General features: G+C 39.7%; 1 protein-coding gene across 1 annotated transcript in view; it reads right to left on the bottom strand.

The window, feature by feature from the left end:
* The window catches only part of LOC144579122 (uncharacterized), an 86,935-nt gene that overhangs the window by 6,707 nt on the left and 54,720 nt on the right, over positions 1-25,508 (bottom strand). The window contains exons 3-5 of the mRNA XM_078348363.1: positions 18,561-18,802; positions 18,058-18,494; positions 4,641-4,729 (exon numbers count right to left, since the gene is read on the bottom strand). Of these exons, the coding sequence (XP_078204489.1) occupies positions 4,669-4,729; positions 18,058-18,494; positions 18,561-18,802 (740 nt within the window). The 3' untranslated portion in view covers positions 4,641-4,668. The remainder of the gene's footprint in view (positions 1-4,640; positions 4,730-18,057; positions 18,495-18,560; positions 18,803-25,508) is intronic.

The raw sequence follows: 25,508 nt of genomic DNA, 5'->3' as shown, positions 1-25,508 counted from the left end.
TCCTTATGTCTTGAAAAATTATAGTTATAATTTTTGATTGGTCCATCTTTTAGTTTCTCTACTTAAGATAGTTTACACACCACAGTCACCATATTATAAAATTCTATGTTTTTCTGTGTACTTAATATTGCCAGTTAGTTTTGCATCTTCAGATGGTATCTCTTTTGCTCATAACCTGTTTTCCTTTCTTATTGAAGTACATACCCTTCAGCATTTTTTTTCCAAGACAGAGTAACTCTCTCACCCAGGCTGAAGTACAGTGGCACCATTTTGGCTCACTGCACCCTCCACCTCCCAGGTTCAAGCAATTCTCCTGCCTTAGCCTCCTGAGTAACTGGGATTACAGGCATGCACTATTATGTGCAGCTAATTTTTATGTTTTTAGTAGAGACGAGGTTTCATCATGTTGGCCAGACTAGTCTTCAACTTGTGATCTCAAATGATCCACCCATCTCAGCCTCTCAAAGTGCTAAGATTACAGGTGTGAGCCACCGCACCTGGCCAGCCCTTTAGCATTTCTTATAGGACAGATCTGGAGCTGATGAAATGCCTCAGCTTTTGTTTGGGAAAGTCTTTATTTCTCCTTCATGTTTGAAGGATATTTTCATTAGATGTACTATTCTAGGGTAAAAGGTTTTTCTCCTTCAGCATTTGAAAGAGGTCATGCCACTCTCTCTTGGCCTGTAAGGTTTCTACTGAAAAGTCTGCTGCCATATTGAAGCTCCATTGTATGTTATTTCTTTTTAATTATTTTGTGAGACAGACTCTTGCCCTGTCACCTAGGCTGGAGTGCAATGGCGCAATGTGAGCTCACTTGCAACCTCCACCTCTCCAGTTCAAGCAATTCTCCTGCCTCGGCCTCCCTAGTAGCTGGGATTACAGGGGCGCACCACCATGCCTGGATAATTTTTTAGTTCTTTAGTAGAGGTGGGGTTTTGCCATGTTGCCAGGCTGGTCTCGAACTCCTTACCTCATGATCTACCCGCCTTGGCCTCCCAAAGTGCTGGGATTACAGGCATGAGTCACCATGCCTGGCTGACCAACTGCTTTTAAGCCATTCTGATGCATTCTTCAGCATGTTGATTGCATTTTTCAACTCCAGAATATCTGCTTAATTTTTTTTATTTCAGTCTGTTAAATTTATCTGATAGGATTCTAAATTCCTTCTTGATTTATCTGTCTGAAAGTTCACATATCTCTGTTTCTCCAGTATTAGTCCCTGGTGCCCTATTTAGTTCATTTGGAGAGGTCATGTTTTCCTGGATGGTGTAGATGTTCTTCCATGTCTGGACATTGAAGAGTTAGGTATTCATTGTGGTCTTTACTGTCTGGGCTTATTTGTACCTGTCCTTCTTTGGAAGGCTTTCTAAATATTCTAATGGACTTGGGTGTTGTGATTTAAGCTGTATCTGCTTTAGGGGGTACCCGAAGCCCAGTAATGCTGTGGTTCTTGCACACTTGTAGAGTTACCACCTTGGTAGTCTTGAATAAAATCTGGAATAATTCTCTGGATTACCAGGCAGAGATTCTTGTTCTCTTCCCTTACTTTCTCCCAAACAAACGAAGTGTCTCTCTCTTTATGCTGAGCTGCCTGGGTAACACAAGCACCCCTTTGATCACCATTACTGGCACTGCACTGGGTCAGACCTGAAGCCAGCACAGCACCAAGTCTCAACCAAGGACCACTGTAACCACTACCTGGCTACCACTTATGTCTGCTCAGGGATCTAGGGCTCTACCATCAGCAGGAGGCAAAGCTAGCCCAGCTTCTGTCCTTCCTTTCAGGACAGCAAGTTCCCCTGGTCCTCAGGTAAGTCCAGAGATTCTCTCCAGGAGCTAGGGATCAGTCAAAAACCTTATAAGTCTACTACCTGGTGTTCTATTATACAGCAGCTCAACTGGCCCTCAAATCACCAGACACAGTCATTCCCACTTCTCTCCCCACTTTCCACAGGCAGAGGAGCCTTACTCTGTGACCACCACCACCAAAGGCCCATAGGAAGTACTACCAGGCTACTGTCAATGTTCACTTAAGGTCTACGGGCTCTTCAGTCAGGGTTTGGTGAATGCTGCCAGGCCCGGGGCTTGCCCTTCAGCAAGCTCCCCTCTGGCCCAGGGCAGGTCCGGAAATGCCGTCCAAGAGCCAAGGCCTGGAATTAGGGACCCCAAGAGCTCGTTTGGTATTTGAACCCACTCTGGCCAAGCTGATACTAAGATACAAGACAAAAGTTCCCTTGATTTTTCCCTCTGCTTTTCTCAAGCACCGTCTCACTGTAGCCACTACAGCTGGGAATGTGCTAGGTCTCACCTGAAACCAACATGTCTCAGTCTCAGCCAAGGCCCATGGCGTGCTACCCAGGTATCACTGCTAGTTATTCAGGGCCCAAGGGCTCTTCAGTCAGCACATGATGGATCCTGCTATGACTGGATCCCTCCCTTCAAGGCAACAGCTTCCCTTCTAGCCCAGGTGTCTAGAAATGCTACCCAGGAGCTAGGGCTTGGAATGGGGTCTCATGACTCTGCCCAGTACCCTATCCTACTGTGGTTGAGCTGGTAATCAAGATGCAAGACAAAAGTCCTTTTTACTCTTCCCTCTCCTCTCCCCAAAGAGAAGGAAGGGACTCTTTTGGAGCTGCAAGCTGAGCTGCCTGGGCTTGGAGGAGGGGTAGCACAAGCACTTCCTTAGGTGTTCCGGTTGATGTCTTAGGACCCTGGCACACTTCAGCCCACAGTGGCAAGGCTTGTCAGAATTCACGTTCCAATCTTTGAGATGGGCAATTCCCCTCTGGCTAGGGGTGGTTTGAATGCTCCATGTGTGGGCGTCAGCTCAGTTTAGCCTGGTTTTGCTTTTTGCTGTTACAGTGCATTCAATGAGAAGTCTCACAATTGCTGCGCTCCTCCTATCCCAAGCGTATAAATTTTTCCACACCACACAGTTGCTACAGGATGGATAGGGGAGAGGTGGTGTCAGCAATTCAAGGCTGTCTCTCCTATCCTGTTCAGTGCTTCTTTGGGCAATATGAAGTTAAAACTAGGTTCTGTGAGTGCTCATCTGATTTTTGTTTCTTATGTAAGTGCTTTTTTGTGTGTAAATTGTTGTTAAATTTGGCATTCCTGTTGAGGGGGACATTCAGTGGGTCCTTCTATTCCTCCATCTTGCTCCATACCCCCAGTTTTAAATAAACACATTTTGGCACAAAGTATTAAGCCACAGATATGTGAAAAATGTATTTATGTGAAACATCCATTGCTTAATGTCAGATAAATTAGATATTCATTCTGACAATACTATGCTGGTACCTTGATTTATTCTATTTGCCATGTCGCTTTTACAGAAAAAAAAAAAAAGAAATCCTAAGTGCCATTTTAGAAACACAGAAATATGTAGGGAGATGGTAGAAAAATATTTCTAAACTATTTTAAATTATTTCTGTATCTGGAGAGAAAAATACATGGTTTACTCTTTAAATATTCTGAACTGGAAAACATATACACATTCTCTGTTTTTCCCTACACCATTCTTAATTCTCATGACAAGAGGGAAAATCTCTAGTAAAAGGCAATTACCTAAAACTAGGGGACTGCCTATAAAGGTGAGTCCAAATTTCCAACCATTTGACTCTTCATTGCCTTCACCATCCACAGCTTATTAAGAAGACCTTCCTAGAGTAAGAACCAAACTTTGTGCTGATTATCACGTAATTATAAAAGTGTAATCAGTGGTAAGAAAACATGAATTTATTCATAAGACATAGATGTACAAATACAACAAATGTACATGACATCTGAATCAAAAAATTTCAGCAAAGAAATAATCCTTCATTAAAAGGCTAAAGAACAAAAATAATGAAACATCTTAATAAGAAGGTTTCAGGATAAGCAATGTATACTTTGTCTACTCAAAAAAATTAGAAAAAACAAGCAAACAAAATACACAGAATACAGGAAAATGGAAAGCTCTAAGCACTAAACACAGGAAACTACTGATTTCTGGTAGTTCAACTTAACTAGAATCTAGAAACAAACATGGCATTTTAATAATTGTCACCTGTAATGAGAATTTATAAATAGCTCTACCTTTTTTCACATGGCAATCTCCTTATCACTGTATCAATACTATGTTTAAGTATTATTTTCTCTCTAAGCTTTCTTTGGTTTCTAACACTTAGTTACTTTATGTATTTCAATTTTTGCATCAATCATACTGAGGCTTTGGTTTTCATACAGGTCTTCCCTTTCAGACTGTGAATTTCTTGATGTTTCCCAAACAGAAACATCAAGAAATTCACAGTCTGAAAGGGAACTTTGCTTACCATGGTTCCTGTCACACATATTATAAAAATTTTATAGATGAACAAAATGGATGGTATGTAAAACATATCAGAAGAGAGAGACAACACAGACAGACAGCTGCCAATAATACTTAAGTAATAACAGAATGGATCTGGGCTAAGAAGGAAAGGAATAAACAATCATCCATTCAAAGAAAAAAGGATTTCCAAGGATAAGTAGAGATTTGATTTTCTTTCTTATAGCTCAAAACATCTTTTTATGTTTGGTTAAAAACTTCTTTTGAAAGGCACTAAAAACATTGCCTCCCCCAACCCCAACCACCAGCCAGAACCCCAATGAACACAGACCTCTGTTTCTGTGTCCAGACCTCTGTTTCTAAATACCATTTCCAACTAAAAGAAACCAAGACTCTCTGAAGAAATATGTAACTCCAGACCTGGAATACAGAAAAAACAAATCTACCCTGAGCACTCTTGTGTCAGAAAGCAAGATACACTCAATGACCAGTATAGCCTATCAAGAGGACAAAGAACCAAATTAAAAGAGCATTCCCACTGGCCACATTTGGGACAATTTGAGCATATTTTTTAAAAAGTAATAGAGTATAACATCTGGAATAAGTAAAAAATGGATTCACAGAGATATTTAAGAGGCAAAAAAAGTGATAAGGAAAGGGGGTGGGGAAAGAAAACCTCTACTGAAGAATGCCAGTAATAAATATAGAAGGAATAACAAAATTAGAAAATCACCAATTTGCAACCCCCAATGTAAAAGCTAATTCAGACAAAAATCACCAATGTATGCCAAAGCCATTAGGTGAAAAGCTAAGAAAAGAAAATTCTCACAGTGCCTAAGTATTACCTCACAGATTACTTAACAATACAAAGGGGAAAATGTATCTTTAAAATGGAGACCTGGCTGTTACCACCTGAAGTCATCAAACTTAACATTACTGATAATAGCAGGACAACCTGATATTATGTGATTTATGAAATGACAAAATAGGAAATAAACATCAATACCTATGAAATATTCTCTCCAAAAATATTTAATCCAACCCAATCAAATCTCTAGACCAGGAGTTAAGCTCTATTGTCCTGTGGATTTCTTTGACGATGTGGTAAAGTTTATGGATGCCTTCTTAGAATAATGCTTTTAAATATATAAAACAGACAAGCCTACAATGAACAATTATACTGAAATACAGCTACTATAATAATTGTTTAAACTACAGCATAGTAGTATTATTTCTTCTTGAGACAGGGTCTCAATCTGTCACCCAGGCTGGAGTGCAGTGGCAGAATCACAGCTCACTGTAATTTCAACCCCCTGGATGCAAGCGATCCTCCCACCTCAGCCTTTTGAGTAGCTGGGCCGCAGATGCACGCTACCACACATGGCTAATTTTTGTATTTTTGTAGAGATGAGGTCTCACTATGTTGTCCAGGCTAGTCCTGAACTCTTGGGCTCAAGCAGTCCTCCCACATCAGCCTGCCAAAGTGCTAGAATTATAGGCATGAGCTACCATGCCCAGTCTATTATGGCTTGTTAATTAATATGAATCTAGTAACTACCTTAATTTATAGGCAATAAATGAGCATAAATGATATCTTAAGATATCTGCAGCAGTTGAATGTGATATGAGAATACCTGAGATTTCTATTGGTGACAAAGCTATAGGTACTGTATACTGTCTATACTGTATCCATGAAGGGTTTCTTATTCATAATTAAAGAAAATGCTAAAATCCAGTTAGGGCAGAGTTTCTCAACCTTGACACTATTGACATTTTGAATGCGATAATTCTGTTATCAAGGACTCTCTTGTACCCACCCAGCTGTGACAATAAAAAATGTCTCCAGACATTGCCAAATGTCCAAGAGTTAGGGAAGGAGAGGAAAAACTCACCCCAGCTGAGAACCACTGAGTTAGACATAAGTTAAAATAAAGATGTAATTTCCCCATCTAAAGTTTACAGATTCCCTGAATTCTACAGACCCTACAGAGTCTGTAACTCAAGGTTCAGTGCTCTTGCTCTAGACGTACCTTTCGGTTTACAGGAAACAGAAGGATGTCAGAGAGTAACATTTAAACCACTATATATGATGAAACAATGAGACAAATTAAGAGTGTGAGATAATCTATTAAGAAATTGGCTTGGATACTTAGTCACTTTAAAAAGGTGGGAAACTATCCTAGATTAAAATAAGTAAATAATGTGATTATTTACCTGCTTGTTTCCTATCTCTCCCACTATACTGTAAATTTATATTTGTTTCATTCACATTCCTATACCACACCCAATACAGAGTCTAAGCATTCAGTAAACTGTATGACTGTTCAATGAATGAATGAATGAGCAAATGAGTATCACAGAAAGTGGTAAAGACACATAAGCCACTAACACAGTATCTCAAAACATTCATATACATTTTAAATAATCTAAAAATATAAACCCAAAATATATTTTCTTGTCTGTATAACATTACTTGACTTTCTTAAATTTGATTCTAGATCTCTTTCTTGTAACACAATATACTAGTTAAGAGTACTGGTCATACAATGAGTTAGATCTCTGTAATTTATTAGTTGTGTGACAACTGTCTTACCTTCCTAAGTCTCAGTTTCATTATTTGTTAAATGGAACAGCAGCAGTATCTTCCTCATAGCAATGTTGGAAGATTTAAATGAAACAACTTACGTAAGTTCATGGCATAATACTTGGTACATAGTAGACATTCAGTAAATAATTGCAACAACTATTATTATGAATACCTTTTTTTTTTTTTTTTTTGAGACGGAGTCTTGTTCTGTTGCCCAGGCTGGAGTGCAGAGGCGCAGTCTCAGCTCATTGCAACCTCTACCTCCCACATTCAAAGGATTCTCCTGCCTCAGCCTCCCGAGTAGCTGGGATTACAGGTGCACACCACCATGCCTGGCTAAATTTTGTAATTTTAACAGAGAGAGGATTTCACCATATTGGTCAGGCTGGTCTCGAACTCCTGACCTCAGGTGATCCACCCGCTCTGGCCTCCCAAAGTGCTGGGATTACAGGCATGAGCCATGAGCCACAAGCCACTGTGCCCAGCAAACACCTTGCTTTTTTTTTTTTTTGAGACTGAGTTTCACTCTTTTGCCCAGGCTGGAGTACAAAGGCGTGATTTTGGCTCACTGCAACCTCCGCCTCCCAGGTTCAAGTGATTCTCCTGCCTCAGCCTCCTGACATCTTACTTTTTAAATGGCCAGTAAACATGAACATTTTGACTGTGCCATACAAAGTTTTAAAATAAATGCAAACTTTAGGACCCTGAGCCTCCTCTTTTGGTGTCTTTTTTTCTTTGCTTGAGCATTCCTAATCCTGGAGAGACAGATGGTGGGTAGGGGGAAGTAGAGGGGAGAGAGGAAGCAACAAACTAATCCAATATGAGCAGACATAATTTACTTTCAGAAAAGTCACCAAAGCATAGAAAAGTGATCCTCATTGCCATCCCACTAAAGGGGGTAAAAAGAATATTGGAAAGTGATAATGAAGCTAGAAAACATGGTGGCCTAGAACAAAAGCAACTCTGATGACACAAACTGTGCCTGTGGGAGAGAAGAGAGATGAGGAGGTTGTAGGGGAGTGACTGGAAATGCTGCTTTGGAAAACATCTGAGTATAGGTCAAAGTTAAGTCCATGGGAGGAGAGTAGATGAGATAAAAATTACAATTTCTGAATTGGACAAGACTTTAAAAGAATACCTGGCTCAACTTTCTACTTCATATGTAAATCCCTTTTACAAGGGGTCTTTCTGCCTCTACTTGAAAACCTCAATAATGAAGAATTAACTACTTTAAAAGCAGAGTACTATTGTAAAACAACATAATTTCTTTGGAGAATAAAAATTTTTGTAGTTAACAGAATCCTGCCTTCCTGAATTTTCCATTACTGCTTCTGGTTCAATTACATTACAAGAATGAATGAGTAGATAACTACAGATAGTCACAGGAAAGTGATAGATAGTCACAGGAAAGTGATATTACAAGTGGAGAAAGTGCCAAAGAAGAAAAGAGCTAATGAAAGCTCTGAGATAGGGGTAGGGCAAATCTATTTAGAGGAAAAGACAGAGGCAATCAGAAATACCATCCTTACAGAGGGAAGACATGTCAGGGAGTAAAGTGTGAACAGTAAGTAGCATCAACGTGTTGCAAAGAGGTCAAGGAGATTACTAACTTTTTAGAAAGGATACTAGATTAGAACAGTTTTAGGACAATGGTTAGGGAAGAAGCTATCCCACTGAGGTTAAGAGGTAAGTGATTAAGTAATAAAGGTAACAATATCAACATTTCTTTGGTGGTAAAAGAAAAAAATGAAAAAGACCAAGAGTTGAGCAAGAATCTTTTAGGCTATGGGTGACCTGAGCATATTTGTACGCAAACAGCAAGAAGCCAACTGAAGGGTGAGATTAAAGAGGAACAAGAGGCTGGGCACGGTGGCTCATGTCTGTAATCCCAGCGCTTTGGGAAGCCAAAGCAGGCAGATCACCTGAGGTCAGAAGTTGAAGACCAGCCGGGCCAACATGGTAAACCCTGTCTCTACAGAAAATACAAAAAATTAGCCAGGCATAGCGGCAGGCACCTGTAATCCCAGCTACTAGGGAGGCTGAGGCACGAGAATCACTTGAACCCGGGAGGCAGAGGTTGCAGTGAGCCAAGATCGCACCATTGCACTCCAGCCTAGGCAACAGAGCCAGACTACATGTCAAAAAATAAATAAAAAAGAAGCCAGGTACAGTGGCTCATGCCTGTAATCCCAGCACTTTGGGAGGCTGAGGCAGGCAGATCATGAGGTCAGGAGTTTGAGACCAGCCTGACCAACATGGTGAAACCCCGTCTCTACTAAAAATACAAAAATTAGTCAGGCATGGTGGCACACACCTGTAATCCCAGCTACTCAGGTGGCTGAGGCAGGAGAATTGCTCGCATCTGGGAGGCGGAGGTTGCAGTGAGCTGAGATTGTGCCACTGGACTCCTGCCTGGGTGACAGAGAGAGACTCCATCTCAAAAAAAAAAAAAAGAACAAGAGAAAGAAAAAGTGGTAGAGAAAGGAGATGGGCAGAGTAGGGGCAGTTACATACACACAAGAATAGAGTGAGAGGGGATGAGAAGAGGAGAGGTAAAGTGAGAAAGAATATCAAGCCCAGAAACTATAAGGCACGTTAGGTTTATGCCACACCTTGAGAAAGACAGGACTTTGTCAGTCAACAGTGAGAAAATAAGCAGGCTGACCTGGAAAAGTTGCCTCACACCCTATTTCTGTGGCCAATGTGTGAGTGGGAGGATGAGTGGAAATCAGATGGGACTAAAGGTTCTGAAGTGCTTAATCAAGAGCGCAGTGAAAATATGTTATCAATGAAAGAAGGAAAGATAGATGACAGGGAAGAACAAAATGGAAAGACAAAAGGAAGAACTGCATCATCACTAATATCTGAGTATACCAGTAAATAAGTAAACACTATACAGTGCATAATTGCTTACTTTCAGCTTTGATTTCAGACCATGTCGCTAGTTAACTGAGAAGAGGGGATTTGAATTCAGATTTTCTGATTCTAAATTCCGTATCTCTGTCTCTGCACTAATAAAAAAATTTTAAATTATTTCACTACTCCTTCCCACCCATTTCAGGCACCCAGTGTTTTCCTTTTCTATCTTTGTCTCCTTTATGAGAGCAATGAGTGAACCAATAACATTTATTCTCATAACTATTACTTATGTTCAACAGAAACAATTAACATCTAATTATGACAATTTTATAAGACCAGGACTATTCCAAAAAGAAGAAGATACCATACATTTTCTTTGTTTGTTTGTTTTTGTTTTTTTTGAGACAGAGTCTCACTCTGTTGCCCAGGCCAGAGTACAGTGGCACAATCTCGGCTCACTGCAACCTCCGCCTTCTGGGTTCAATCGATTCTCCAACGTCAGCCTCCCAAGTAACTAGGACTATAAGCACCTGTCACCTCACCTGGGTAATTTTTGTATTTTCAGTAGAGACGGGGTTTCAGCATGTTGGCCAGGCTGGTCTCAAATGTCAAACTCCTGACCTCAGGTGACCCACCCGTGTCCGCCTCCCAAAGTGCTGGGATTACAGGCATGAGCCACCGCGCCCAGCATAATTAAGTACTTCTATAGTCCTCTTGAGCATTAAAGGAGTATTGAAGAGGCCAAAGGAACTCAGAAAATAAGAACAAAGTTGTAGTAATCTAATTTGCTTTTTCCTTACATCCTCATATGATATTTATGAGAGACCCTGTGCTTTGCAGGAAACTGAATTCATGCAGCTTCCTGAAGTCACTTACTTTTTATTTAGTGACAAGGAACAATATGAGATAATATTGACTAGAAGGATAAAAATTATAACAACTTGTAATATTACATTTAAATATTTTTAAATGGCTCATAAAACAAATGCTGTTTCATGTGACATCCTTAGCAGGAATAAAAATCATAAATATCCTCATAAATACATAATTTTTAAGTCTAGATATTATTCTAAATAAAAGCAGTGTCTTTTTTTCCCCAGTACTCAGAGAATTATAACATTATAGCAGCCATTAAAATTGATTAAGGGTCACAGGCCTGGAATATGAATAAACTATACTAAGATAAAATATGTCTCTAGCATGTAAAAATTTCAACAACAGAAGATAGCTTGGATGTTTTCCTACTCCTCTGGGCCATTGATATGACTGTATTACTAGTGAAATTTTGGCCACTCAGAATGAACCATATTAGATACTGGTATTCACTTCTTGGTCTCCCAACCAAACATTAGCAAGTAAATCTTAAAATCACTTATTCAAAGGTATTGAAGAATAAATATGTCTCAAATATATAAACTATTAGACACTTATTAAGTAACAATATGATGCTTTCAATGAATTTTCATTTTAGGGAAAATAAAGCAAATAGCTAAGAAACAACTGCAATTAAGTCAGTAGACAGTTCAAGAATAAAAATATTAAATGTTCAAGGGAAAAGTAAATAACTACAGGATTCATGATTACTATAACCTAAAACTACAAACTAGTAAATTCTAATTAATCACTGCTTGACATTACCTTTACATCCCTCCCCACTGGTTGGGTCTCTTAGCTCTATTCTACTCTACTAGCTTCACTACTTAGCCTACATCCCCATTATTTTTTCTCCCTTGCATCGCTCCTCCCTCATTCATCTTCAGTACAATCTGTCTTTGCTTTTCTCCTGGTTGCAGAACACTGCCAGAGAAAACCATTAAATATGCTGATTACAAATTTATGAGTTCCGATCTCAGATGAGCCTCTGATGCTGCTCAGCAATTGTTTCACTTATTTATCTTGAAACACTTCTCTCCATCCCCCACAATCTGTGTTACACTTTCATCCCTCTCCAGTCCCCTAGCCTACTTCCAACAATCCTAGGCTAAAAAGTAACCACTAAAAAAAAAAAAAAAGTCCTCAGATGTAATTTTTCCCTCCATATTCAAATGTACCTAATTCTCATCTATACACAACTCTTAAATTTCTGAGTATAGACATCTACTCTTTTCCATAGTTAATCCCCCAACAGCTGCTCTTGATCTTACCACTTCCTACTTCATCTGGGACCTTGTTCTATTAGTTATTCCCCGATTCTATCTTTAATCTTCATTGGCCCATCGAAAACAAAAACAAAAAAGTTCAAGCATCAAATGAAGGTCCTTTCTCTCCTCCCTACCTCCTCCAGTTACTACTTCTCACCTCCCCTTCATTGGCAAACCTCTATTCTCCTTTTGGTCCACCTCCTTAGCTGTATTCCATCTTCACCACTTACTTGGCTCCAGTAAAGGTTAGAAATGACCTGATTTCTACACTGAGTGGCCTATATTCAGAATTTATCTAACCTGACCTCAATGCCCTGAAAAAGCCAATGAAGGTAATAAAAGTAGAAGGAATGAAAAAGAAAAGTCACCATTTGTAATCCTCCAACATAATGACTGATTTAAGCAAGGATCATTAATGGATACCAAAATCACTGGGTAAAGGGTTGCCAGGGAATAGGATATTTACACAGCCATTAAGTATCCTCTATAAATTATTTATTAAATAGTAGAGCCATCTGTCACTCCCACCTTTACCAAGTAATCAAGCTTGCATTACCAATAGAGTGACAGTCTGAAATCATGTGCCTTGTCATCTAATACAGCAGTAGGAATACACGTTATCTGTATGGTGGTCTCACCAGAAATGTCTGACTAGAATCTAATCATTAGGAACAGATCAATTCAGAATGTCGAACAACTCCAGGACATGGTCTCTACTTCTCAATAGACAAACCTAAAGTAGAGATAAAGGCAGTAGGACTAGTCCAGATTGGGGGAAACTTACAAAGAGACATTCAATGCATTAACCTTGAATGAATCCTGCATTTGAGGGAGGAAACAGCTATAAAGATTTTCCGGACAACTGGGAAGATTTAAGTATAAAGTATACGTCAAATATGTCATTAAGTAAATGTGATATATATAATATCTATCAATACCACATTACTTACTCTGAATATTATCTACAACTATTCTACCCTCAAACTACCCCAGAAAAATTTTACTGAATAGCTGGGCCTTTGGCTACCTCCAGTCTTATTTTTACATGATTGTGAAAGAAAAGTGACTAGTTAACAAAATTGCAAAAAATTACATTTTGTGCATTCATTTCATGCTATTAATTCAACTCTAAATGCTACAGCATAACTATGGACTACTGGACATATAGAAAAATCAAAGTGATTTTTTTGCATAAAAAGATGAAAAATAATTTTAAAAGAAATCTGGAAGAAATGGGATTTTACAAATGGTGAGCAGGCTTAAAACCCCTATTTCTTCAGTTAAATCCTCACATCTGAAGAACAATTACCACTGGTAGAAAAATGCTTGAAATACACAGGAAGATAGGCATAGTAAATGAAAACAAAAGGAATTATTCCCAAAAAGGTAATTAATCCAAATAACTGTAGCATACTCTTAAAAAGACTGAATTTTTTTGTATAAGTCACTACCAAACAATTTAACTCTGAAATAAAATATATATTTTCAAGTCTTCTCAAATAGCATATTTGAAAACAAGGTAATCTTTTCTCAATAACTTAATTTCACCATTATAATAATCCATTATTTTACTGTGCTATACTGGTGATACTCTCAGGTGCTATACAAGGAAGTCAGTTTGCCCCTATATTAAGGAGTTTCAGATTATAGTGATATACTAGTTGTTGTACTAGTTTGTTTTCAATATTTGTATTCAGTGCTTCTCTCCTCCCTTGAAAGGCTGTCAGCCATCACTATTCTCTACCTTATCTATATTCATTTCTAATTTGATTCTTCTGAAGCGAATAACTCTTCTACAGTATGTTATAGTTGACATAGCATCTTAATACTTACTACATCATTTAGTAACTCTTACAATAGCCTTGTAATACATGGATTATCACTATCCCTATTTTACAGATGAGAAAATGGAGGCTCAGAAAGAATGAGTAACTTGAATAACTTATCCATAAGGTATAGATGATAAAAAACTGTCAAATTATCTTCTTTCGTCAACAAATTAAGCTTGTTAAAAACATTAAATAGGCTGGGCACAGTGGCTCACGCCTGTAATCCCAGCACTTTGGGAGGCCAAGACGGGCAGGTCACGAGGTCAGGAGAGTGAGACCATCCTGGCCAACACAGTGAAATCCTCTCTCTACTAAAGATACACAAATTAGCCTGACTGGCAACAGAGCAAGACTCCATCTCAAAAAAAATACAAAACTAAAAAAAAAAAACACCATTAAATAATAGTCAAAAGTAGAGTTCATAGGGAAAAAAAGATTATAAGCTTTGAATTTTTCTGATAAGCTTCAAATTTTTATGTACAATGTATGTATGTACATTATACGTTGTATGTACATACATACATAAATTAAGCAAAACACTTAGCTCACTTCTCCTTTCCTGGCAGTTGAAGCTACCAGGAAGAAAAAAAATCATTTCTGGATAAAGAAGATATGAATATATTCTATTTACAATTTCAAAAACCTATGCAACAGTAACAATTCAAAACATAATAGCAGTTCAAATTTGCAGCAAATTAAGTCTATTTTTAGGAAAAAAAGGGTTTCTTTTTTCAGATTTGAAGGCAACCTAAACATACGAAAGAATATCTGCATTATGTCATAAACAGATTTTCTTTTATTTTTTCCTCAATTCGCCCCCTTGCAAAGAAAGAGTTAGTTGCTAGAGGACCTAAGGTGTTAATCTAATTCACCAAACAGTGCCTACTGAGACTATTTTCCCCCTGGTAGGAATCAAAAACACTAGGCCCTGATCAGAAATCATGCAACCCCTAGGTTTACAGTGGTACCACTGACATTTTGAACCAGATAATTATTTCTTGCAGAGATGGATGCAATATGTCCTGTGCATTGAAGGGTATTTAACAATACCAATAGCATCTCCTTCACCTATAACAACCAAAAATGTCCCTAGATACTGCCAAATTTCCCTTGGAGGTCAAAATCGACCTTGCAGAGCCATTGTTTTAGATGTTAGGGCACTGGATCTTTGAAAAAGGAAACTTCCAACTGGCCCTGTTATTATTTTTTTTAATCTGGATTTTAAAAAATTGGACATTAACAGTATAAGAAGATACCTAAATAATATATTTGCAATTCTTCTTTAACTTAAAGCATTTTTAGAGGATTTTACAACATGGGTTTCATCAATATGGTTATATATAGTCACCCACTTTTCCCCAAAGTTGGGGAAATGTCCAGTTCTTTCTCAGCTCGACTAGCAAAATGTCAAAATACATACATATACACAAGAATCTAAACAATTCTAACTTCCAAAGCCCCATTTCTTGTTTTACATGGCCACCCTGTGGTTCTTGAGCCATGCATCCTTGAGATTCAAGCTTCTAATCTCCAGATTTCCTCATCTGGTTACTGCCAACTAATAGCAAGATAAGCAGGAAGTAAAGCTGATGACCTTTAAGATCTTTTCCAACCCTGATATTCTAATTTTCAATGACAAAATGCCTTCCAACTTTTACTTATTGACTCCGAGCTGACCAAACCACCTCTTGAGATTTCTGAAGCCATTTATGCTTTTACTTTCTCTAACTTTACGATGAATACAACTGAAAAGTATATCAGTTATTTACAACATCGCTTTTAATATTGGTGATCAGTTGCTTATTCCCTAGCTCAAATAAAAAATTTTAACATGTACACTGATTTTAAAGAAAAAACTTTTCAAGAACCTATAAGCCAATAGCATTTATATGAAAGGTCCACATTAGCCCAATATTGAGACAGAAAGTAGATAGTGATTGCTTTAAGCTGGGGGGTGGGGAGAAGAGAATGGGGGGATAACAGTTAATGGATACAAGGTCTTCTGAGGGAATGATGAAAATGTTCTAGAATTAGATTATGGTGATGGTTGCACAATTATGTAAATAAATAAACTAAAAACCACTGAGTTGTACACTTTTTTTTTTTTTTTTTTTGAGACAGTCTTGCCCTTCACCCAGGCTGCTGTGTAGTGGTACCATTTCAGCTCACTGCAACCTCTACCTCCCAGGTGTAAGTTATTCTCCAGCCTCAGCCACCCCAGTAGCTGGGATGACAGGCACCTGCCACCACCCTCAGCTAATTTTTGTATTTTTAGTAGGGACAGGGTTTCACCCATTGGCCAAGCTGGTCTCGGACTCTTGACTTCAGGTGAGAGCAACCGCACCCAGCCAAGTTGTACACCTTAAATAGGTGTACTTTATGGTATGTTAATTTTACCTCAATAAAGCAAGTTTTTAAAAAGCTAAGAGAAGGAAAAAGAAATTTTAATTAACTTTTGTCGATTAAAAAAAAAGAATGTGGGCCGGGCTCAGTGGCTCACACCTGTAATCTCAGCCCTTTGGGAAGCCGAGGTGGGAAGATCACGAGGTCGGGAGTTCAAGACCAGCCTGACCAACATGGTAAAACCCTGTCTCTACTAAAAATACAAAAATTAGCCGGGCATGGTGGCACGCGCCTGTATTCCCAGTTACTCGGGAGGCTGAGGCAGGAGAATCACTTGAACCCGGGAGGCACAAACTGCGGTGAGCCGAGATCGCCCCACTCAGTCTATGTGACAGAGTGGGACTCCGTATTAAAAAAAAAAAAAAAAAAAAAGTTTGCCGTTTCATGGGCTATATAGGATTTGATTTTAATTCTGACACAAAAATTATCTTGCCCAGAAATAAATTTTAACTTTCCAGAAAATATAAGGATATGTAAAAGTAATTACCTTTTTCTAGTAAACTTTTATTATTCAATTCTAATTTCAAACACACTTCAGAAAGCCAAATGCTATAGTAACAATACGTCTACAAGAACAAAATATATGAATATCAACAACAAAACAGTCTTTACGGTTTTGTTGTGATGCATTATTTTAAAAACCCATTAAAACATTTTTCATTTATTTTAAAAGTGATCCTCAGACTGCCTCTTAGATTGGTAGTGTAATAATTCTTAAGCTAACAGAACATAATTTTAAAATAGCCAAATTACAAAATTGCAAACATCTACTCCCCCAAACAACACTCAGTTACACATAATGATCATTTGTGCCCAAACCTATCATGAGCAACGATGATCACTACGAACTAACATCCATTCCTAGGAAATCCGATTCTGACTGCACTACAAATACAGTCAAACAAACAAATCCCATCATTCCCTCTGTTCCATCATTTAACTGCTTAGAAATCATTTAGGCTCTGAAGATACTTTTTCCAATTAGAACTCCCCTTCGAATTTATAAAAGTGAATATACATAAAAATCTCCAGTTTAGGTTATCGCAGTAACATTTCTCAGTATACTACAAGTAATTTATCATGATATTACTTACTTAAAGGCATTTACTATTAAGACTGCCTTTGATTTGACAAATCAGAAATATAGCCAATTAAAAACAAAAACAGTGCAAACAATTTAATTCTTCGAAAGTAAGAGCCTCAATAAAAAACAAAAAATAAAGCTGGTTAAAAGAGAATTTTAAAAAAATATATTTTTTGCAACCCAGGTCAGTCAAAATGCTAAAAATACCATCTTGAACTCGGCACATGAACAGACCAAATGGCTAATTATAATTGGCAAGCAAAAGTTCCTAAGTCCACGACCGACCGGAGAGCAGAGGCGGCAGGGAGGGCCTGCCCTCCCTTTCTATATCTGCAGAGATGGAAGGAGGCAGAACTGAAAATTAATTACTAAACAAATTATTTCAAGCTACACTGTCGAAATGCAAAACACTGAGTAACTCTTTGGTTACTCTTCTCTTCCCCGGAGAGAAAAACAAATGTTTAAACAATTCCAGTAGAATCCAATAGAACTAAGGGCCTGGCTGGAAAAAGAAAAGGAAAGTTTGGGGGCAGCGTCTGAGAGGGTGATGGAAGTTCTAGAGCCCGGATCCCGGAAAGAGGCGAGAGGGGCTAGAGCGGCGTTTGCGATCGCCAACAGCAGGCAGGGAACACAGCTGCCAGCCCCGATCCCGGAGGGAGAGTGAAAGGGGAAAAAAGGAGGTGGCGGAGAGGAGAATGGAAGCTTCAGCGCCGGTCAGTTGCGACCGAAACTCTGTCCGCTTCGAGCTGGGGAGGAGAGCGAGGGGGTGGGGTCTCGGTCCCTCTCTCAGCCGTAGGTCGGAATGAGTGGGCCGCGACGCGCTGGGGTCCGCCGGGCACACCTACCTGCGGGTCCCGGGCAGCCGCCCTGAGCGAGGCCTAGTGCATCGCCGCCGCCTCCAGCCCTCCACGTCGCACCGAGGCTGCCGCTCCACGGCCGACGCCTCCCGGCGCCCGGCCGGGCCCGAGCCCGCGCCCGCGCCCGAGCCCGGCTTCCCGCCCCCGCCCCGCGCCGGCTGGCCCGTCGACCCGGGGAGCACAGGGCCGCCCTCTTGAGCCCAGCTCCGCTCGAGGGTGAAAGGCGGCAGCGGCGGCTCCCTCACGTCTCTCCCGGGTGTCCTGTCAGCCAGCAGTTTCCCCCGGGTCCGCAGCGCCGCCTCCGCCGCTGCTGCCACCGCCTCTCCCACATCCCCGGCCTCCAGGGGAGCCGCCGCCGCCGCGCCACGACCACTGCCTATAGCGCTTCTGCTCCCGGCTCCACTGCTTTCCCTCACCCCGCCGGCCTAGCCGGCTCGGCCCGGTCGGGTGCGGGGAGACAGCGCCAGAGGCCGCCGCAGCCCCCAGCCCACAATCCACCGCGCGGCTCCGCCGGGGCGGGAGGGCCGCGGCCCGGGCCGGGGGGAAGCGCCTGCCGCCTGGGGAAAGGGGCCTCGGCGCGGGCTGGCGTGCCGGCAGCCAGCGCAGCCGGAGTTCTCCCAGGGCGGGGAATGCACCGCGTGGCTCCCCTGCGCCTCCTCTAATAGTCCTACACTCAGACAGAAATCCACACTGAATTCCACTTTCCTCACCACCCCTTCCTCTCGTCCCCCGACTGCCAGTTTTTAGGAACACGCAGATGCCTCCTGCAGCCTTCCCTGGGACTGGGACGCGACCCCTCCAGCGTAGCCCTCCCCAGCCCCAAGACCAACTGACTCGAAACCTCCGTAAATCACCCGGGACCTATTAAAGCAAATACTTCCACGAGATTCCACCTCTCCCCAACCCACTCGAAGTAAATGCTTTTCAGCCAGTCCCAAATAATTGCCCTTCCAAAGGTTAAAGGTCACCCCAGCCCAACAACCCAATTCTCTCCACTGGGGCCTTTCCCCCCACCATCTCCTCCTCCAAGCCTTCCCCAAGTTCCAGGCCTTCCTCCCAGGCACTGAAATCAGTTATTCCTGTTACTTGAGTGAGATACTGGAATTGTATATGATAATTAATACCTTATAATTCTAATTTCAGCCTGGTTTCAGAGGACTTGCAACCTTAAACCAATAAAATACAATCCACAAGAAAGGGAAGGTCTTACTATATAAATATACATATATATAGTTTTAATATATAAATACATATTTTTTATTTTTTATATAAATATACACATACATTTTTTTTTTTCTTCGAGGAGGTGGGGGAGAGGTGGAATCTCGTGGAAGTATTTGCTTTAATAGGTCCCCGGTGATTTAGGGACGTTTTTGAGTCATTTGGCCTTCAGGGTGGCAAGGGCTATGCTGGAGGGGTCGCATCCCAGTCCCTGGGAAGGCGGCAGGAAGCATTTTTTCCTTTTTAGGGAAAAGGAAAAGAGTCCTCAATCATTTGAGTGCTTGTGGCTTAATTTGGGGAAGATTTTGTTCAATTTTGAAATTCTTGCCTAAAAATAAATTTCAAGCATTTATAAGACATACTATGTTTTAACAAATCAAAAGTGAAAATGTTAACTCTAACAGTTGGGGGTTGGAAAAAAAAAGTTGATGCAAGTTTCACTTCTAAGAAGTCACTTTGTAAGCTGCAAACATAACTTTTATGAAATAATAGTTTACCCATCAAAGAGCTGAAGTTGGGGGAAGAGGACAAAAAGTAAGAAAATATCAAAAATAGTTGAGACAAAAGTCTTAGATTACATTTCTCTAAATTCAGTCCTCTACAATTATGTAATAAATAAGGTGAGAAAATCATTCCTCAATATAAAATAAATTTAACTATAAAATAATGAAGTTCTCTTAAATCACTGATTGCTTGTCACACCAAATGTGTTTACATAGAAGCAGAGTAGAATGGTAGTTACCAAAGGGTGATAAGGAAAAGGGAAATACTGGCCAGTGTATAGAGTCTCAGGAGGAATAAATTTTAGTGATCTATTGTACAGCATGATGACCATAGTTAATAACAATGTATTTAATATTTCAGAATAGTGGCTGAGTGCGGTGGCTCACCCCTGTAATCCCAGCACTTTGGGAGGCTGAGGCGGGTGGATCATCTGAGTTCTGGAGTTCAAAACCAGCCTGACCAACATGGAGAAACCACGTCTCCACTAAAATACAAAATTAGCTGAATGTGGTACATGCCTGTAATCCTAGCTACTTGGGAAGCTGAGGCAGGAGAATCGTTTGAACCCGGGAGGCGGAGGTTGCAGTGAACCAAGATAGCACCATTGTTCCAGCCTGGGCAGCAAGTGACACACTCCGTCTCAAAAAAAAAAATCAGAATTGCTTAAAGGGTACTTTTTGTTTGTTTGTTTGGGACAGAGTCTCGCTCTGTCACCCAGGCTGGAGTGCAGTGGCACAGTCTCAGCTCACAGCAACCTCTGCCTCCCAGGTTCAAGCGATTCTCTGGCCTCAGCCTCCAGAGCAGCTGTGACTATAGGGTCACACCACCATGCCCAGCTAATTTTTGTATTTTTAGTAGAGATGAGGTTTCACCATGTTGGCCAGGCTGGTCTTGAACTCCTGACCTCGTGATCCACCCTCCTCAGCCTCCCAAAATGCTGGGATTACAGGCGTGAGTCACCATGCCTGGCCAAGAGTACATTTTAAATGTTCTCACCATAAAAAAATAAGCTGGGTACAGTGGCCCACACTTGTAGTCTGAGCTGAAGTGAAAGGATCCCTTGAGACTAGCAGTTTGAGTCCAGCCTGGACAACATAGCCAAAAACCATCTTTTAAAAAAAGAAGGGCTGAGCAAGGTGGCTCACCTCTGTACCCTCAGTACTTTGTGAGGCCAAGGCAGGTGGATCACCTGAGGTCAGAGTCTCGAACTCCTGGCCTTATGGTGAAACCTTGTCTCTACTAAAGATACAAAACTTAGCTGGGCATAGTGGCACACACCTGTAGTCCCAGCTGCTCCGGAGGCTGAGGCAGGAGAATCACTTGAACCAGGGAGGTGAGGGTTGCAGTGAGCTGAGATCAAGCCTCTGCACTCTGTGGCTTGGTGACAGAGAGAGATTTTGTCACCAAAAGAAAAGAAAGAAAGAGTAGATGAGGTGAAGGATATGTTAATTAGCTTGATTTAGTTATTCCACAGTGTGTACAGATATCAAAACATCACATTGGATTCTATAAATATATGTAATTTTTGTCAATTAAAAAATTTTTTAATTAAAAAAGATGTGCTTATACTGTGAAAATATTAAGAAAAATATTAACCAAGTTTTATCTAAGGCCAGAAAGGAAAATAATTTTTCTTTATGTCTAGAATCAGTTCATAGATTATATTAAGAACTGGATTTAGCAAGTTCCTATATTTTGACCTGCCTCAGGAAGTCAAAAACAGTTCAAAAACTTCCTTAAACCTGGCTGGCGTGGCTTTTAGAAAAGTATTTGTGTTTATACCCCACCTTGTTCCAGAAAAGATTCCAAGCTGACACTTGGATTAAATGATAGCCATCAGGTGTCTCTCAGACACTAGAACAAGACAGTCTGGTTTGCTTCCTCATTATCCATCTGTTGATAACATACCATAAGAAGAAAATACACATTGAGTATTGTGCTTAGTTCTTTCAGGGACCCAGCTCAATGTTTACTTTTACTTTCCCACAGAACAATTCATAATCTTGAATCTAAACAGAAAAGTAAATGCCGATGATCAAGTTTGCAAAAATTTTTCAGAGTATAAATTGGGCAAGCAATTTCATTTAAAGTTGGATAAATTTCAAATTAATTAGTATGTTCACTTGCTGTCACTTGAATAATTTCAGTATGAGAACTAAAAGCCAAATCACAAATAAATAGGTATAGATATATTATTAGTGTTCATTTGCAGAAAGCACAGATGATAGAAAATTAAGAAATTAATAAAAAATTAATAAATTGATAGAAGATAAAATTCAATTATTTCCCTCTAAAAACGTAATCAAGAAGAAAATATTTAGCTACCATGTCATTAACACTGTAGTTGGCATATTTATTATAGCTGTTACCCACCAATCACATGAAAGGTGATAGTTCATCAAGGTTATATATTCTAATTAGAGGGAAAATGGCAAATTTTCTATGCCGTAACACCTATAAGAGGCCTATGCTTATGTTTACTATGTATTCTGTGCATATTTGTGTGTGTGGTAGTACTGAGGTTAACTTATCTACTCGATGGATCACTGAATACTGCCTTTCTTTTTTTTTTTTTTTTTTTTTGAGATGGAGTCTCACCCTGTTGCCCTGGCCGGAGTGCAATGGCACAGTCTTGGCTCACTGCAACCTCCACCTCCTGGGTTCAAATGATTCTCCTGCCTCAGCCTCCTAAGTAGCTGGGATCACAGGTGCCCACCACCACGCCCAACTACTTTTTGTATTTTTAGTAGAGATGGCGTTTCACCATGTTGGCCAGGCTCGTCTTGAACTCCTGACCGCATGATCTGCCTGTCTTGGCCTCCCAAAGTGCTGGGATTACAGGCATGAACCACCACACCCAGCGGAAACACTGCCTTTCTAATGATTTATTTGATAGAAACTATACATTCACATGCCAATATAAATACAGAGGGGAAAGTGGGCTCTGATAGAACAAGTAGAAAAACCATTTTGCAATTTAGTAAGATAGAAACACTAGCTTCTTTTTTCTGTGATAGCAAACCTTGAATCTATCAAATGGTAACCCATCTAAGTTCTTAACCTACTCTACAGCTAAGTAAGCCTGTAATTAATACTACATGTTATTGGAGTTTGGCCAAACTTGGGCCTTAAACTTTAGCTATGTGACTTTATTCTCAGTCTCTGACTCATAGTTTGTTCATCTAAAAAATCTGTGTTTAGTATAAATAAGTTATCTTTAATAAGCAAAATTTATATGCACTCATGAACTGCAGGTGTCAAGCTGATAATTGTTTCATTAGGCTTTGGGTTTTCTATCCAATGTCCTGAATTATTTTATGCATCATATTTGAGCTGTTTTTAAGTGTTATAAATATATGTTAACATATAATTATATGTCTTTTATAATTTAAATTGTTTTATAATTTTTATATAGTTATATAGTATATAAAAATATAAATGACAATTTATAACAATATGACTGTAAACTGAAACTGTTTTGATGTTTCTTCATAGGTAATATAGGAAATTAATTTAAAAATTAAGAAATTGATAGAAGTTAAGATTCTTTTATTTCCCTCAAAAAAAAAAAAGTAATCAGGAAGAAAGTATTTAGCTACCATGTCACAAAGCTGCAATGAAACCATCCATCAGTCTCTATTCTCATCTGAAAGCTTGACTGAGGAAGAATTGCTTCTAATGTCCTTCATGTTGTTGGCAGCATTCATTTTCTTGCATTTACAGACTGAGAGCCCTGGCTCCTTGCTGGCTCAAGCCTGCCCTCAGATTTTAGAGGCAACCTGGAGTTCCTCATCCTGTGGGTTTTGCTAACACAGCTGCTTACTTCATCAGCCAGTGAGGAGTATCTTTAAAGTCTCTAAAGTGAATCTACTAGCCAAATGGAGTTTTGATATCCTAGCATATTTTCTACAGTCTGTGGTTTACAAGGAGGTCACAAGTTTCACTCACACTCAAGCACAGGGGATTACACAAAGTGTGAACAATCATGGTTGCATGTGATGGTAGCAGTCATGGAGGGTTACCCTCAAGCCTGTAATTAATACCAGACGTATTGGAGTTTGGCCAACCTTGGGCCTTAAACTTTAGCTATATGACTTTATTCTCAGTCTCTAACTCATAGTTTGTTCATCTACAAAGAGGGACAATAATCTCTTTACACTTTATTTTCTCCCATGTAAAATGAGACTAAGAATAGACTTGTTAGGATTAAATGAGCATTTTAACACAGTAACTGATAACATGAAATACTCAATAAACACTTGTTAGTTTTATTTGTTACCCATCTTTCTCTATCTCTTTTTATTTTGGTCTTGATCTGTTAGAAGTCCCAGTTGGCACTTCTACCCTTTCAACTGCTACATCTTCATCCTGGGTCCAGAGTTCATGTACATGTGTGTGTGCACCTGTATCTAGGGCCATTCGAAACCAACTATTATCAACACCTTAGAAAACAGAATGGATAGTATTGCAAATGTTATCTCCAACTTGAGCTTGGAAAAATTAATAACATGATAAATGAATAACATTAGGAAGATCATTATTAGACATAGAGGCTTTGAGAGTTTAGAGAACTTTGCTGGAGTTGGCTTCAGTTCTCCCTCTGAATGATGTTCAGTAAGTACAAGTACAAAAACACGTGTTCTTGCATAATAGTGTTCATGGGCTCTGAGTTGGTATTCCAGCTTTGCCATGTTCTAAGTAACCTTGGGTATATTATTTAAGCTCTTTCAAGCTCAGTTTATTATGGGGATAATGATAGTATCATACTTCGTAGATGTGCTGTGAGGATTACATTTAGAGTGCACAGTCAGCCTTCCATATTTGCAGATTCCACATCCATAGATTCAACCAATTGTGTATTGAATATATATATATATTTAAAAATAATTTAAAAACCAATGAAACAATACAGTATAACAACTATTTACATGGCATTTACAGTGCATTAGGTATAATAAGTAATCTAGAGATGACTTAAAGTATCCTGGTTGGGCATGGTAGCTCACACCTGTAATCCCAGCACTTTGGGAGACTGAGGCAGGCGAATCACAGGGTCAGGAGATCAAGACCATCCTGACCAACATGGTGAAACCCCAACTCTACTAAAAATACAAAAATTAGCTGAGCAGAGTGGCATGCACCTGTAATACCAGCTACTCAGGAGGCATGAGAATCATTTGAACCCAGGAGACAGAGGTTGCAATAAGCCAAGATCGCGCCACTGCACTTTAGCCTGGAGATAGAGTAAGACTCCATCTCCAAAAAAATAGTATCTGGGAGAAGAATGTGTGTAGGTTATATGCAAGTACTTTGCCATATAATATAAAAGACTTGCTCAAATCCCTGATTTTGATAACTGCAGGGGAGAGGTGGTCCTTGAACAAATCATCCTCAGATACTGAGGGATGATTGTATTTAAATAGCATAATTTAATGCTTAGTTCATAGTTGGTACTTTAAAATGTCACCTATCATAATTATTTATTATAATCTTCACTATCTCATTATTATTAGGAAAACTATATTAATGAAACCCACAAAACAGGAAGGGGCAAGATTTGACTATAAATGAGTGGTTGAGGTGAGGCATAATAAGCCACAAGATCTCAAAAGTCCCTTTAAGCCAATGGGATGCAAGTAAGATCAGGGTCAGAAGGTATAAAAATCGGTAAGTCAAAACCAGGTTTGGTGGCTCATGCCTGTAATCCCAGCACT

The sequence above is a fragment of the Callithrix jacchus genome, chromosome 14, assembly GCF_049354715.1.
Source record: "Callithrix jacchus isolate 240 chromosome 14, calJac240_pri, whole genome shotgun sequence".
In the NCBI taxonomy this organism is placed as follows: Eukaryota; Metazoa; Chordata; class Mammalia; order Primates; family Cebidae; genus Callithrix; species Callithrix jacchus.
The sequence above is the reverse complement of the archived record's forward strand: the minus strand, read 5'-3'. Positions and strand labels throughout refer to the sequence as shown.